The sequence below is a fragment of the Ambystoma mexicanum genome, chromosome 13 (assembly GCF_040938575.1).
Source record: "Ambystoma mexicanum isolate Mex_15411 chromosome 13, UKY_AmexF1_1, whole genome shotgun sequence".
In the NCBI taxonomy this organism is placed as follows: Eukaryota; Metazoa; Chordata; class Amphibia; order Caudata; family Ambystomatidae; genus Ambystoma; species Ambystoma mexicanum.
This window is the reverse complement of record NC_090938.1, coordinates 91,753,166-91,770,434: the sequence shown is the minus strand read 5'-3', so window position 1 is coordinate 91,770,434 and position 17,269 is coordinate 91,753,166. Positions and strand designations below refer to the sequence as shown.

The 17,269-nt window shown below is 44.6% G+C and overlaps 1 protein-coding gene across 2 annotated transcripts in view; it reads right to left on the bottom strand.

Annotated features, from left to right (window-relative positions):
- Positions 1 to 17,269, bottom strand: part of TAFA3 (TAFA chemokine like family member 3) — a 462,946-nt gene that overhangs the window by 44,447 nt on the left and 401,230 nt on the right. For both annotated transcript variants that reach the window (XM_069633355.1, XM_069633354.1), the window contains one exon: positions 17,120 to 17,244. In XM_069633355.1, coding sequence (XP_069489456.1) covers positions 17,120 to 17,244 — 125 coding nt within the window. The remainder of the gene's footprint in view (positions 1 to 17,119; positions 17,245 to 17,269) is intronic.

Below are 17,269 nucleotides of genomic sequence, written 5' to 3'. Positions count from 1 at the left end.
TTGGGGAGCGCATGCACGTTTTAAATAAAGAACGTCCATGCGGCAGTTGCCGCCGGGACCCTGGAAAGCACAGACGTATGTGTGTGTCTCAGTGATTGAGTGTGCTTGTGTGTTAGTACAGGGCGGCCCGAGGCACGGGCTCGCACACAACACATTTCCAAAACAGAACAAATATTCTAATGAGAACAACAGTAAGCAAGAAGCATAATGCAGAGTGTGAAGAAGTGTGGCGCAAGTTTTCTTGGTCTGCGTTTTGACTTGTTTCTCCATTGAGGAAAGACGTGCTTTTTTGTTCTGTGCTCTGGGATTGCAATAGTGCTGCTGTGTCTTTAAGGAAGGGGGCTACTTTAACTGAATACCCAGCAAAGGGAGGCAAAGTGTGGCGCAAGTGTTCTCGGTCTGCATTTTGACTTGTTTCTGCACTGAGGAAAGACGTTCTTTTTTTTGTTCTGTGCTCCGGGATTGCACTAGTGCTTCTGTGTCTTTAAGGAAGGGGACTACTTTAACTGAGGACCCAGTGAAGCGAGGCGACGTGTGGCACAAGTGTTCTCGGTCTGCATTTTGACTTGTTTCTGCACTGAGGAAAGACGTTCTTTTTTTTTGTTCTGTGCTCCGGGATTGCACTAGTGCTGCTGTCTCTTTAAGGAAGGGGACTACTTTAACTGAGGAACCAGCGAAGCGAGGCAAAGTGTGGCGCAAGTGTTCTCGGTCTGTGTTTTGACTTGTTTCTGCACTGAGGAAAGACGTGCTTTTTTTGTTCTGTGCTTCGGGATTGCAATAGTGCTGCTGTGTCTTTAAGGAAGGGGACTACTTTGACTGAGGACCCAGTCAAGCGAGGCAAAGTGTGGCGCAAGTGTTCTCATTGTGCATTTTGACTTGTTTCTCCACTGAGGAAAGACGTGCTTTTTTTGTTCTGTGCTTTGGGATTGCAATAGTGCTGCTGTGTCTTTAAGGAAGGGGACTACTTTAACTGAGAACCCAGCGAAGCGAGGCAAAGTGTGGCACAAGTGTTCTCGGTCTGCATTTTGACTTGTTTCTGCACTGAGGAAAGACGTTCTTTTTTTTGTTCTGTGCTCCGGGATTGCACTAGTGCTGCTGTGTCTTTAAGGAAGGGGACTACTTTAACTGATGAACCAGCGAAGCAAGGCAAAGTGTGGCGCAAGTGTTCTCGGTCTGCGTTTTGACTTGTTTCTGCACTGAGGAAAGACGTGCTTTTTTCGTTCTGTGCTCCGGGATTGCAATAGTGCTGCTGTGTCTTTAAGGAAGGGGACTACTTTGACTGAGGACCCAGCGAAGCGAGGCAAAGTGTGGCACAAGTGTTCTCGTTGTGCATTTTGACTTGTTTCTCCTGTAAGGAAAGACGTGCTTTTTTTGTTCTGTGCTCCGGGTTTACAATAGTGCTGCTGTGTCTTTAAGGAAGGGGACTACTTTAACTGAGGACCCAGCGAAGCAAGGCAAAGTGTGGCACAAGTGTTCTCGGTCTGCATTTTGACTTTTTTCTGCACTGAGGAAAGACTTGTTTTTTTTGTTCTGTGCTTTGGGATTGCAATAGTGCTGCTGTGTCTTTAAGGAAGGGGACTACTTTAACTGCGTACCCAGCGAAGCAAGTCTAAGTGTGGCGCAAATGTTCGCTGGTGGACGAAGGAGGACGTCTATCTACTGCAGGGGAGCAGTGTAACATTTTACATACACCAACTGTCTAGCATTAGGCTATTTTAATTGTGGAGAGTGCTCTGCCCGCCTGCTCCTCTATGAGCAGTAAACATGCACACTAAGCAGGCCATTTTTGTTTGTAACGTCTTCGATGCACATCCAAATGAATAGCCAGAGTGCCTGCGGGCAGACATAGCCCTTGAGCTTCAACGTACTTGGCTAACTCATATCTTCACATGCACAGCTCCTTTGACTTTTACTGATTATAAGCTCTTGGAGTCGGCGCAAACGAACGGTTGGCGTGCCTGTGGGCTGATACTGCCCGTGAGCTCCAATTAGTAGTACTTAACGAATACTGCTTACGTATATTTTGTTTTAATGCAAACCCAAATGAACGATTGGAGTGCCTGTGAGCTCCAACTAGTAGTGCTTAACGAATACTGTTTACTTATATTTGGTTCACACAGATAATAGTACACTTGTAGAGTCAGTACACAACGAATGATTAGAGTGACTGCAGGCAGTTATTGGCCTTGTGCTCCAACGTATCTTGTATTTTTTAACTGATTTACAAGTATAGCACTTATATTTATATTCATTGCAGACTTGTCCAGTCAGTGAACGCGTTTGTGTCTGACCTCTTGTTATGACGCACATTTATACTTTAAAAACGACAATGCCCGGAAGAGAGGACCTGCATTGTGGGAAAGATTCATTGGGCAAATCGCAATTTCCAAAGGACCTAAGTAAGGGACTGCCACCTGTTTTGGTGGAAAACAACATAAGGCAGCGAGCTAAATCTCTGACAGGTGATATATTAGGCCTCTGGGCTAAACCTAGGGGCCCTACTGTAGAGGAGTAGACATACACATCCACAGGAGATCCGGAAGTGCAGGCACCCAAGTTGGGTGATGAAGATATGGATACCATAGAAATCCTTCTTCAAGAGAAGATTCAAAGAAGCAGAAAATCCTGAGGAGGTGGTTGAGGACTCGACCAGAGTGGAAAATGTAGAGGAGCAGAGCTACACATCCGCAGGAGATCCTACCCCCTACCTCCTCTGTATTGGAGACATGAGACCGTGCCCTAAAACAAGCTATTGTACCAATAACACAGCAAGGATTTGGAAAACAGACAACCATATTGAATGTGCCCTCTAGTTGCTGACAGCCTATAGGAGGAGATCCCTGACGGAATTTGAGAAGGAGCTAAGAACATGGACTGATGACATCATACGAAAGTGTGCACAAAGTTGTGAAATACTGTATGAAGACAATGTATGAATCCTAGAGGAGAAATGAGGAAATAAGTAATCAAGTAAACCTTAATCGTGTAAAAGAAGAAGATTACACATTAGAAAGTGCTGCAGAAAGCAGAAGTTTAATGAATATACATACGCTGAAACGCAAGATAGATCAAGTCATCGTATAGGCTAGCTATAAGTAGTGAAAAGAATTCAGGCGGAGCTGCCATTGTATAGAAACTGGACATTGGTATCATGAAATAAGTAAGACAAAGAACCATGGAGAGAAAATGGAAGGCTGTGTCGTATTAGAATAGCAGGTTGGAGCTGCGTTGGGAGGCTGTCTGGCCTGAAGTCAAGAACTGAGAAGCCGAGGTCAGCTATCTACGCTGAAGAAGAACGTGTGTGCGGAGGATGAATCCTTGTACATTAAGGTGCAAAGAAAGAACACGAAGGATGCCAAGTGTTAATTAATTTAGGCATTTATAAGCTTGCATAATGAACAGAATTCTGGTCCCCTCTAACGTAAGTCAAGGAGGAAAATAGGTCTTCAACTTGGGGTTCCCTCACTCCCGTTGCATTCCTCGGACAAGCATACTCTGCAAGGCCAAGTACAAAGAGAATTTATGGCAAAAGGCATGGGTGATGAGATATATTGGGCTAATTGAGTGGTAGGGCAGCTTCATGTCATATCTTCATGCACCTGGTTATTGGCTTACATGCTGCTAATTGAACCAAATGTTTCAGACATGGCAACCAATTGTATTAGTCTTTATAATGAAGGACCTTATAGCTTGAGAAACCAATGAAACACTGTGTAACTGATGACACTTGTGAAGAGGTAGTCATAAAATGTCCACCTGATATCAGACATCCATTAACAAAACTAGTTCCTATATGATTGCATATCTAGATCTGTCCCTTAACCAATCCCATCCCTTGAAAGATTTTTTGGTATTGCCACATAACATGATGTCATTCGGACGCATAAAAAGTATATAATTGTATTTCTTTGGAAATCACTGAGAGAATGAGCTTACGTCCGTTGATGTTCATTGTAACCTCCCTGTTTTAGAAAGTTGCTAATAAAACAGCAACCTGTCATCTTCTTGAGTTTATCCTGTTTTTTGGTCTGATTCTGTTGTAATCCCATCCAATAACAGATGCACATTTCCGAGGGCCTTATGCTGAGTACTGTGGTGGATAGCACTCCAGTAAAGGCTACTGACAAAAGTGGGAATTCCCTAACAGACTGTTTGGGCATACTGGATATGTGCATCATGGCGGTATTAACCCACATGGGTGAGAAAGTTTGCTTGGAGCTAACAGGGGATTTGACCACCCAGGAAACCCCCAATTGTCATGGAGACCCCTGTTGGGGACACTACCACAGAAACTGGAGTTCCCCAATTAACCAAAGCCCAGATTCACAGTGGGGGAAATGTGGGGAAGGGATCGATTACTACCCCGCAGGTGCAGTAACTGACACCCAAACTAACCTTAGAATTACAAAAAGAATTAGCTATAGATGGGGAATAAAGTGTGGAGTTGAACGGACCTTTGGAAATGGACTTGGTGAAATTGGATAGGCCTCCTGCCTTGTGGAAATCAATCCTCATAGGGAGATGGATGCAGTTGATGGCGAGGAGGAACCAGAGACTCTGGGCCCTTGTGCACCTTCCTGATGGACTCTCTCGCAATTCCCAATCCTGTACCCAGATTCATCAGGTTCCTTCCCATCTGAATTGTCTGTATCATGTGCTTACCATACACCATGAAGATCATTGGGTCAACTGCAAGGTAACCCACTGGCAACTGATTTAACGCTAGCAGCTATGAATACAGCTCTGCTGGCTTTGATAAATTGTATGAAGGGACGGATACAAATCTGCAACAACAATTGGGGATTGCAAATGAGATGTTGGCTAAGGTTTCAGCTTGGGAAAATCACACCCAACATCTGGAGTATTTACTAAAGAGGTTAAAAAAGGATGAGAATGTGGAATGGTAGAAGGGAGAAAGATGACTACCACCACCGCCACCCTATATGAATGAAAGATACAAATGTTTATATCAAAATGGTAGTAGAGGGCATGACCCAGGGGGGGAAGCTCCAGATGTGGTGTTGACAACTGCTCAGGTGCGACTCTTGCCTACTCCTTCCTCTCCAGGGAGTGGTAGGGTACAAGTGGCTAACCAGCTCCCTCACACTATTGTATTACCTCTGGTTAGTAATCCATCTGTCCTCCCTGGCCTACACCTTTATCCCCTCCCTTTCTTCCTCCCCCTCCTTCACTTGTCTTCTGCCCCTTCCTCTCCCCCTCCTCTCCAGCCTCCTCACCGTCTTTATTTAATCCTCAAATATCCATAACCCAAACCACACAGGAACTCACTTTCCAAATATGGAAAAGGTGGAGGGAAAGTATTACAACCTGCTAAGAAACCCAAAATGCAGAGGCCACTTTATAAATCTGTGGCATTTGGTTCTAGGGCTTTTCTACAAAACTTGCTGACCCCCACCGAAAGAGAATGTCCTAAAGACTATACAGGAGTGTGGGGTCCATGACAGAAGGGCCTGTTTTCACAGGAAGGAAAGGTTGACAACAGGTGATGAGGTGGTGAGCTCAACTGAAGAGGCTAAGAATCTAACTCCAACAGTGGAAGATTTAGAGGGGGCCCTTCTTGGCCTGACGGTTCACTCAGATCAAGAGATATTGAATGTTGACTCAGACTCGCTGACCCATGACTAAACGATCGAATAAGCAGAGGATGACAAGATGGATATTAATGACAGGGAGTCGACTATAAGCAGTTTCCCACCAAATGTAGAATTTGGGGAATTTGTAGAGACCGGAAGAAGGCCAAACTATCAAAAGCTCAAATTGAAGGAGATGAATAAACTACAGAGTGGTGTAGTTCAAAAGAGTAAACAAAGGGAGTGGAACATACTTGGGAAGAAAACTGCGATTCAAATTAAAGATGGTTCAAAAGATAGGCTAGTGATAAAGATGTTGATAGCTCTAGGGACAGAAGGGAGAATGACCGGGTATCATCATATCATGGTTACAGGAGTAGAAATCGAAACTCATTTATTGTGGGTTGTAGAAGAGGGCCCTTCTCCCAATATGTGATGAATAGGTCAAGTGTTTTTGAACCTATTTGCTGATACACATGGGTTTAGAGGAAATCCAGTCAGTGGATATAGTGCAGGTAGAATTTTTGAGCAAGAAGAACTTGGCCAGGGCGAGGTTGATCATACCGTCTAAACTGGTAGCAAACATGGTGTGGAGGGCTAAGAAGAACCTCTTCAAACAAGGTTTTGATTTAGAGCAAGAGTATGATCAAGATAGATCAGACAGCACGAAGGATAACATTTTAAGGATTTATGAAACACACCCTCGACCACACAAAAAAAATGTCCATCAGAACTTGAGGGGCGAACATGAATGGGAAGAATGTGGGAGAGAGGCTTGTGGCTGACCCCCGGTAAAAAAGACTGAAACCAGTATGAGAGAAGTAGGAGGGGGCGGGTGAATTCTCTGGCAAGTCTGGATTATTGAGACCAACAGAGGGGGCCCAAGGAAAGTAGTTTCTGGAAAATAGGATCCTGGAATACTAGAGGATTTAAGCACCTCATCACTGCTGATAACAACCCGTTGTAAGATCTTGGATATAGTGCTGGTACAGAGCACTATGGGCCTCATTACACGGTAGGGAGTAACCATGGCACTATTAGCACCATGGTTGCCGCCGGTATTTTACCGTGTCCGCCTTGGTGGATGGCAGAATTACCGCCCTACTCCAAGGTGAGCAGGGGTGGTAATTTCCCATTCACCAAGGCCCTTCCCCATTCCCATTTTTGCCCCCATAGGGCATAATGGGGAAGGCGCAAATTGCGGTACCGTAAATAGCACAGAGTTCCCTTTGCGGCACCCTACTTTAACGGCTGGTAAAACCAGCCGTTAAGATCGGGTCCCGCAAAGGGAACTCGTAGTAAGGCGGTAAGGGTTTACTGGTACCGGTGCCCTTACCGGTACCGGTAAACCCTTACCGCCTAACGTGAAATGAGGCCCTATATCTCTTACGGAGACATGGCTGGTAGATCAACCGATTTGAGATGGCTATGTGTTATCAGTAGTTCCAGCAATTAAGGCAAGTAAAGGCTGTCCATCAGCAGGTCTACCTACAGCATGTAAGAAGAACCAAGACTGGTCCTTAACATCTTGGGAGTCACCAAATCCCTTTACACAGCTGTCTAAATTAACAGTTGATGATAGACAAGTGCCAATCCCCAATCTCTATTGGAACCATAAGGCCATTCAAGAGAGTCAATTTATTGAGGGGGTGAGTGTGTTCTGGATCTAATATGTAATGCCAGAGCGACATCAACACTGATTATGGGGGATTTAAATATCCAGTTAAACAAGTCTCTAGATCACGGAATGGGTACTGCCAGTAGGCACTGTGTCCATTTAATGGAAGAGTGTAGCTTTATTGTGCTCAAGAGCTCCATAAAGGGAGATGTGCCGATGAATCCGACATGGGCCTGTAAGGAGCAGTCGGCGACAATAGATTATATCTATGTAGACAGTAGTAGGTTTCTGAAGGCTGAGAAACTGCAGGTGCTATTGCAGGCTCAAAGTGATCATACCCTACTTCTATTGTCCTGGGGGGCCCCTATTAAAATGGACAAAGGAGATTTTTCCTATAAATATGATCTGCAGCTTACTGGGGGCCAAAATAGATTTAGGTGGACTGATTCAGCTGTAAATTAACTCAACACCAGTATTAATAGATTAAACTAGTGGGTAGCTCCGGCGACGAAGGATGATGAAACCACATATGAGGATGCAAGGAAACAGGTAGAGTAGGAAGCTAGGAAACAGGTAGAGGAGGAAGCAAACAAAGCTTTAAACATAGACATACCTTCGATCTTGTCCTAAAAAATAGGAAGACACAGCTGAGGAAGAGTATAAGAACCTTAAGGCATCTGAGTACACCGGAGAAAATAGCTTCAACAGGAAAATATAAATTGCAACATAAAAATTGTTTGAAGGTCCGAAAAGCCTGAATGTACAGATAGAAGGAGAAAGAATGCTGCGTACAATTGAATCTAAGAACAGTGCGCAGATATAGTCCACCTTGAATGAGGGAATCAATGTTAATCAATTGGCACTATAGGCTAATCCAATCCAAGAGAGTTTGACCGGGATGATATTTTGTTACAGATAAAAAGCCTGAGCTCGTCAAGAGTGCCAGGCCCTGATGGCCTGACCAACCTTATGTTGAAGGAACATCCAAAGGAGTGGCCTGTGATAATCTTCTTCATTTTTAAAAAGGTGGTAAAGAGAAGGCAGATTCCACAGTCTTGTGGTAAATCAATTATTGTACAGGTATTTAAGAAGGGAGATGGAACAGCGCAGCGGATTTACAGACCAATAGCTCTCCTGGACACCCCGGGCAAGACTTTTGCTCGGCTGCTAATAAGAGAGTTTAATGATTGGATGGAGCAGAGTGCAATAGGGGACTAGAGGCATTCTGGATTAGTCCCGGGCTTAGGAACCTCAGTGAATCTGTTGACCTTGACCCAGATTAAAGAGAGAGTCAATCTATCAGGCCAGTCAGTTTATCTGGCCTTTATTGACTTCAAAGTAGCATTTGATTCAGTATCGAGAGAGCAGTTGTTCGCGAAACTGGAAAAAGTAAAATGCCCATTGCATGTAATAGCTTACATTAAGCAACTATATACTGGCACCTCTTTGCAAATTCAGTTTAACAAGATGGGACTTTTGACATGCCCAATTCCAACAGCAAGGTGTCTGAAACAAGGTTGCATATTGCATCCAGTGCTTTTTAACTGTTTCATTTTAGATATTGGGAGATTCTGGGAGGGAATAGTTGTAAACCCACCTAAATTGGAGAACAGTCATCTGCAGTGGTTTCTCTATGCAGACGACTTAGTTATAATGGACAAAACACCAGTTGGACTCCAAAGATCATTGCGGGCACTCGAGCATTATGTGACTGCTAATTATTTATCTATAAATGTAAATGTAACTAATGTTTTGGTTCTAAGACCAAAAATGCAAAGCAGTGTCTTCTGAAATGGAGTGTCCTTAAGAAACCCCTAATGGTGGTAAACAATTATCATTACTTGGGAACGAGTACTAATAATTATAATAAAGAGATTCCATACCTTGTAGATATTAAGAGAACGATGGTCGTGGCAGCCGCCCAGGCTTCCATCATACGCAGATGATTTGGTAAATTCTCCTGCAAACTCCTAGTAACCTTTTATAAGCAAAAGGTAATGCCATCGATAATTGATGGGGCAGAGACACAGATGACACAGATTGTGTCCCGAACTGGAAGAAATTTGAGGGACTATTTTGGAGAACAGTGTTGACTCTCCCCAACAGTCTCCCGGTCCAGCTAATACGGTTGAGCAGGGACTGCTCTCTCTTGATATTATGCACAAATGGTGGATCAGTAGCTTATACAGAAACTGCATTTTGTGTGACCCAAACCATAGATCTATGCTCCCAAAGATAGCTGCCTTGCTGGAAACCACAGAGGATCGCTCACTGAAGGGTTGGAGGCAAGCATGCATTGAGGTAATGAGCGCAGCTGATACTGACCTCAATGTATTACTTGAACACCTGGATAAAGCAAAATTCAAATTATTGGCAGTACGATTGGAGGTTAACCTGGGATGAGTGCAATACGTATGACATTTTTAAAAGGGGACCCTTTTACATAAAATCAATAAATAAGCCCCAAAGCTATCTGATGAAATCTCTGGCCCCAAAGCTAAGGATGTTGTTTTAAGGTTACGTTTTAATTTGTGGCCAACAAGAGAAGTGCAAGGTATTATATTGAAGTGGACCCGGCAAGAGAAATGTTGTAGGTAAGAATACTAAAAAAATAGAATCTCCGAAACATCTGCTGGTCTGGTGTCCGTAGCTACTCCCACAACGAAAACTGTTCCTGAAAAATGTTTTTAAGTATTATAGAGACCTCACACCTAAGTTTTTATGTGAAATTATTTTTAGTGGTCAACGACAAACAGTGATATTAGCAGCAGTTAGGTATTTATTGTTTTTAGATATTTTAGAAGACGGAAAACATAATTAATCTTGAAACATGCCTTTCCAATAGAGGTCTGGGATACACTCTTATTCAGGATGTCTTTATTTCCAATAGGAAGGAAGGAAGGAAGGAAGGAAGGAAGGAAGGAAGGAAGGAAGGAAGGAAGGAAGGAAGGAAGGAAGGAAGGAAGGAAGGAAGGAAGGAAGGAAGGAAGGAAGGAAGGAAGGAAGGGAGGGAGGATGGGAGGGAGGGAGGGAGGGAGGGAGAAAGGGAGAAAGGGTCTGGGTCAGTGGTATGAGGAAAAGAACTGCAGCGAGCATCAAATTATAGATAAAATGACAAGAGCGAAATAAGATGAGAAGGCATAATTACAAGAAGGGAGTAGCAATGAAGTAGTGATATTAATTAAAAATGTCCGATATTAAAGTGTCTATTAGCCTAGGAGGAAAATGGGCAACAGGCAAAACTGAGAAGCAAAAGAAACTTTGCAATCAGTCAAGATATGTCTATGGAGGACAATGTGCTCTGTCTCCTGATAACTGAAAAGCGAGGAGAAGAAAAGACAAAATTCACTGCAAGTAGAGAAGGACTTCATAAACGCATTGAAGTCAATGTGAAAAGAACAGGAAATAAACATGCAACAGGGAAGAATGATTTGGAATAAATACTAACCTTAACTGATGGTCATTTAGTACCACAAGGAATCTTCCGCTGATTGTGACATTACAATGGTGTATAGGCAAAGAGTAGATAATTAAACACTGTGTGAGACCTGCCACTGGATCATTTGATAGCTAGAGTTGAGCCTTTAATTAATGATTCCCAATTAAATGACCAGGTGGACCTTTGGGGCACTGTTTTAAAGAAGGGCATGCCTGCTCACAGGGAATGACTGCACTGCTGCTTTGAAATAAATTGCCTGCCAAGGAGGGACAAAGACAGAATTAGCAATGAATATACTGCCCAGATTAAGTATATATATTTATCGTGCCTAATAGGGTGGACTTGAGTACACCTTTAAGGGATCAGGTGAGCCATCAGTACATAATGCACATATAGGCCTTGCATCCAGCTACTGCACATGTCAAATCCATGAAATTCCTGAAAATCACAATATCTCCTTTTTAGTTTGAGCTATTAAGTGGCACTAAGTTCCACCTGTTGCATTAGAGTACAGATAGGTAGAAATGTAATATGAAGAGGAACAAAAAGCTTGCAGTTCTCATTTGGCGATTTGCCCACCCATTGCTCGCATATTTGCCCACCCATTCGTTGCACATGACCATGCTAATCCCTATGGCCATTCCCACCAAGTTCTTGCCCCTCCATGTCCGAAATACCTCCTCATTGGAACTCTTTGAGCTCACTTTATTCAAGCCTTACCATCAAACTTTTCACTCAAGTGCCTGCCAGTGTTTTTTTAAAGCAGTCTTGGGAGAGGTAATTACTTAATTGGAGCTGTAAATGCACTACTGGTGTAATTTAAAATGTCTGAACCAAGTCTGTTTACGTATTGTGCATTCCCCAGGCATTGCTATTAGATACACATGTACTTTCACAATTGTTCACCTCATACCATTGATCGCCAGTTAATACCACTATGGCACTACCTGTCAAGTGCCTTTAGCATGCCTACACAAAAGCCCAACATTTTGGCATTACCAATGCTTGCTTCAAGCTCCATCTACTCCACTGGAGTAGCTTATCATTGGTTTCATGTTCAATGTGTGCTGGAGAGTTAGGTTTGAAAGGGTCTGCAGACATCCCAGGCAGACGGTTCAGCTTATCCCAGCAAGTGATGCGGCTCAAGCATTTGGGTCAATATCCTGCAAAGGTTTTCATTACCATAAATGCAGTCGAATGACATGTTTCTGCAACACAACACTTCCTTTCTTGTGATGGTTGTTGCCTATCTACCCAAGGTATTATGCAACAGATAGACCCACCGAGACAGACAGACACACACACACGCACCACCACAGCCACCCCAAGGTTTGCACATTGTTTGGGCCAAGATTCCAAAGGTTTCTTCATTGCTTTCAACTGCATCAGAGAAGCAAACCCACCCATAGAAAAGCATTCTGGGATCCCCAGTGAAGGTGGTGCATTCAGGGATTGGACACCACTCCCAATGTATAGCCCGAGTCCTCCACCTAGGGTGGGAGTGAACCTGCACACCACTAAAGTGTATCAGCTGTACCTGGCACATCATATACTGATCTAAAGCTCTCGCTCTCTCTCTTCCTCTGCCTCCCTCTCTCTCCCTGCCTCCCTCCCTCTCTCACTCTCCACCTCCTCTCTCTCTCTCTCTCTCTCTCTCTCTCTCTCTCTCTCTCTCTCTCTCTCTCTCACACACACACACACACACACACACACACTTTGTCCCCCACACACTCACTCTACTTATCTCTTCCTCTCCTTTGGTCTGTGCTTTAGCCCCGAGGTCCTCGCTGACCTCCCAACGTTCCTCGCTGACCTCCCAACGTTCCCCTCTCGATGTAGGCATCCTCGGATGCGAGGGACGGTGTTTTGTTGATCGTCATTCGTGTTTTGAGATGTGATTGCTATTACTTTGGGATTGGAGGGGCTTGAGGGGTCGATCAGGCCTCAATATCCAGGAAGAGCATATTTTCAAAATCAAAAACCCAGATCGACCAAAAGTAGGACTACAATGGCTGCCAACACCAAAGTAGGATTGGATTTCAGTAGCGCTGCAGATACGTTTGGTCATAGGATGATTTCCAGGTTATGTCAACGCTTTGTCAGGAATCATATAACTTGGATTGTAAATTGAGATCATCTGAATTTGCTCAACTGCAGGTCATGCTAATAAAGCTTTATTGTATTAAAATAAAACTGATATATGCTGGTGAACAATTCTTTCCCCCAGTATCTTGGGCAGATATTCAGTTTGATAATCACCTTATGGAGTAACTTGAAGTCGCATTCCTTATCAGGAATCCAAGAGTAAGAGGGTTGGGGTGTGCAGCTCCGCTGCATCTCGTTAATAATTATCGGGCTACTACCATTATCCAGCATATTATAAACAGGTCTATTGCTCCCTCTCCCTCTCTCCTTCTCTCTGTTCTATTTTTTCCTTTGTAGCCCTCTGTAACATTGAATGTCTGCCTCTCTGTTTGTGGTCACATTTTTAGGTGCTCGTTTTTTCGAGGCTCCTTAACTATTGCGGACAGTGGCGCAACCATAGAAAACACACAGCGCGCCACTGATCTGCATTTACTTTGATAATGAACAGTCGTGTCCACAGAAACCTTTGCCCGCTGCTGCTATATTGGAACTAAGGAAGATCGCATGTCTCTGTAAGTCCATTCCACTGAGGAGGACCTCACATCTACAAACCTGGTGACACACACTTCTCCTTCCACCAATTTATATGATGGGTTGAACTTACCTGTGTAGCTCTCCCCGTCAATACAGGCAGGCACACATCATTCTCTCCAGATACACACATTACTCACCGCATAATGCCTGCAACAGAACCATGCCCTAAATTGTTCTGGCAGAGCAAGGGTTGCTACATTTGCCTTTTCAGATGTACTTTGACTTCCAGTAGCCCGGGGGTCTGCAACCTGTGCAGGGTCGGATTGGGACAAGAAATAGGCCCAGACACCCCAAAAAAAGTGGGCCAACCCTCACCTCAAAAAATGGCCCATCCCTCGCCTCAAAAAAAGTGGCCCTCAAACCATCAACCGTGAATCGCGTCAATTCACGACTTTACAGAAAATGCTACCCCAGAAACTCACACCTGGTTAAATTGTCCTTTGCAATAGGGTGGCCAACTTTTCAAAATGACTTTGCAGGACACTTTACCTCCGCAGGCTCAAAAATGGTTTGTAGCGCGCAAGATTTTATAGAGCGCTATTTGTTTGCACCAACATATGGATACTTTTGTTTACATATGACTGTTGTGATGTTTAAATGTACACATGCACACAAATATACTCTTTTTTTGTTAATGGTAATTATTGAAAGCATGGGCCGTCAAATGGCACAGTACCTCTGCACATAGCATGCTGATTCCCCATACTCCAAAACAGTCTATACTTGGCCTCCTGCACCCCAACTCCGCCACCCCACTCCGCACACAACCATCATCATTCTGGGATTGCACGACTGACAGATATGCCATAGTGAGAAAATAATTGGCCCAGGGTCACACAGTCAATTAAGAGGTGAAGCTGGTATGTAAACACAGTTTGCAGTCTAGACACTAGGCCATGAACAGTAAGGATGTGAAATTAACTACAGTTCTCGACCTGATGACTTTTCAGATAGTGACATAGATAAAGAAGGGAGGGGGAGAGTGGGAAGGAAATGGAAACAGACTGGCAACTACCATACTAGGCCTGACCACATTTCTGCTACAGCTGGAGAAAAACAAAAGGTGAGGGAGGGGTGCAGAAAGGGAGAGGAGGAACAAAACAAACGACTATCAAACTAGGCCTGACGACATTTCAGATAGTGCTGGGTGGGGGAGGGAGGAGGAGGCGAGGAAAAAAAGACAAGTAAAGAGAGGGGAGAGGAGACAGACGAGGTTGCTATCATACTAGGTCCAGGGACAATTCTGATAGAGTAAGTGCATAGAAGAAAGTAAGGGGAAGAGATAGTAATAGGGAGAAAAGGAGAGGAAGAGATAACAGAGTAAGCGGTCAAAAAGAGTGGAGAAGCAAGAGGGGAGAGCGAATACAATTGCAGAAGTCAGTAGTAACACATAATGTTGCAAGCCAGGATACAGGATTAAAACAAAAAGTAGTTGAACTATGTTCCCATGGTCCACCCCTTTTCTGCTCACGACCTACCCCCTAATAGTCTCTTTAACCCCCCATAATTAATCCCCAGGCCAGGTCCTTCCTTTCCTCTCCTCCACCCTGCACTTTACAACAGTTCTAGCAAGACTTAAGAAAACACAGGGTGCAGCTTTATGCAGCTTCCCCTTTCAACCACCCACCATTCCCACCTCTTAAGGGACATGTCCAGGACTATAGCCACAAATACACCGCTCCCATTTCCTGCAAACACTTCTGTGCCTACAGCAATTCATGTGTAGATCTGGGCTTTTTGGCTGCTTGGGAATTCGTTTTAGGTCCCAAGCAGTCTATTGGAATCACCAATTCAGGCATGCAAGATAGTGCAGCAACATATTACACTGGCTCCCCACTAGGAGAGAAGTTGAATTTTTTTGTTTTTAAAATTGCCGTCCTGGAACGGTAATTCGGGTTGCATAAAGTAAGAGAACGATCATGGATTGCCCCGAGAAGAGAACGTCGTACCCGTTAGTTCCACAACTTCCCGCCCACTTTGACCTCTGATCCTAGGTAGGTAACACTGATCCTAGGTAGGTAACACAGTGCCATTTAAAACATTACATTTCTTCCCCTCGGATGATTACAAAATCTTTGCTTTACCGGGATTGATTATAAGAACATTTTCTTTCCAGTATTTTACAAAGGCTTTATAAAAAACACTGTAACCCTTACCCCATTCGCGTGTTATCAACTAGTAAAAAGTTGATCCGTGTACCCCATGTCTTATTGAGGTGGGTGAAAGTAAATGCTTGCTTGTGGTGAAGTCAGAACTCCACAATCTTTTTTTTAAATGTATAGATGCTGCTGCAGCACATCTCCCAATCTGTGTCCTGGGCTGTACCCATGCCAGAGGACACGTAACTGCTTCGAGGCTTCTAAACCCACAACTCAAAACCTATGTCCTGATATGCATTATTTACCGTCCAGGGTCTAATCCGATTACTACATGGATTCTTGGATGTCTTTCTTTGTGGACTCTTAGAGTCCTTATTTTGCTTCGGCAATCCGATGACTGGGGTACGGGGGCGGGGGGTTGAACGGGGTCACACATGTGTCTTCGCCCCAGCCCTTAAGATGGTCCACTCCTGGTAGCAACATCACAGCCATGGTCTTGTGGGTGTGAGTGTGGGGTGTTTATGGGCAGCTTCCACGGCTCATTAGGTCTCTGCAAGTACCTGATATTTACACATGCCCTGGAGGGGGAGTGCGTTGGTAATCTGCCTCCGCGCTGCTGCAGAATTTGGCAGGCACTGCACCTGGGAATATATGAATGCGCACATCGGGAGCAGAAACTTGGGCAATTCAGGGTACATTGGCAAGTCATGGTGCAAAAGGTACCCGGCACCATGACACTTAAATGCAACTTCTAACGCTCATCTCTATGTATGGCACTTACTCACTACTGGTTCTCCGACTCCCTGTCGCCTCGGGTCTCTTCTTTCCTCGGGCCAATATTCTGCAGAACCATCTCATGTCCCGTCTGCTTAGCCAGTCTCTCACTCCAAACCAAGTCCAGTCCAACAGGTGTCAAAAAGTACTACTTTGTGGCAATGTGTCAATCAGAACACTTCCGGCGAGCATCCAGACTCATCGGCACTAGTGTCACTCTCAAGCCAAGCCAAATTTGGCGCATCACAGATAGGCTCTGTGCTTTTGCAGATGCAAATTGCGCGCTGAGGCCGTGCTCAGGCTGTTTAGTTCCGGGTCCGACCATGCGCAGTGCGATCAATGTGGGGCAGGGCCACCATTATACTTGGCTGTCTGAGGCTCTCCAAATGCAGTTTTGGCGCCGGGCGCCGGGTGCCGGCGGAGAAAAAAGCAACAAAAAAATACTTTTTTTTCCACACTGAACTGGGCATGTTATTATTGTCCATGCGCAGTTCAGTGTGGAAAAAAAAAGTATTTTTGTTTCCTCCCTCAAACCGGCCCACGCTTGGGGCAGACACCGGCCCCAGGGGACTAATGATGATTTCGGAACGGCCACAGGACGATTGGCCGAGGGGCCAATCCGACCCTGAACCTGTGGCTCACCAGATGTTCTGATCTACAACTCCCATGATCCTTCACCACTCGCTATGTTGGCTAGGGCTGACAGGAATTGTAGTCCAAAGCAACCGAAGAGCGAAAGGTTGCAGACCCATGCACTAGCCCAAGTCAACATAGTCAATTGCCAAGGACCATGTCCACATGCAATACATTAGGAGAGCCGCAAGTATGAAGGCTACTGTAGTAAGGTCTTGTGCTTCGGTCTTGCCATGAGAAATGTTGTAGAGAGAACATGCAAACACATATCACAATCGCACCCTACCTTTGTCGTTTTTACTTTGTTTCCGGTGCTGCAGCTCCACCCCGTCAGGTCTGGCAACACCTTGCACTCTTCCCCGTCTAAACATGGCTGCATGTGGCACCACCACTTCTGAACGACTATCGAGGCTGTAGAGAAAGAGGACAAGAACAG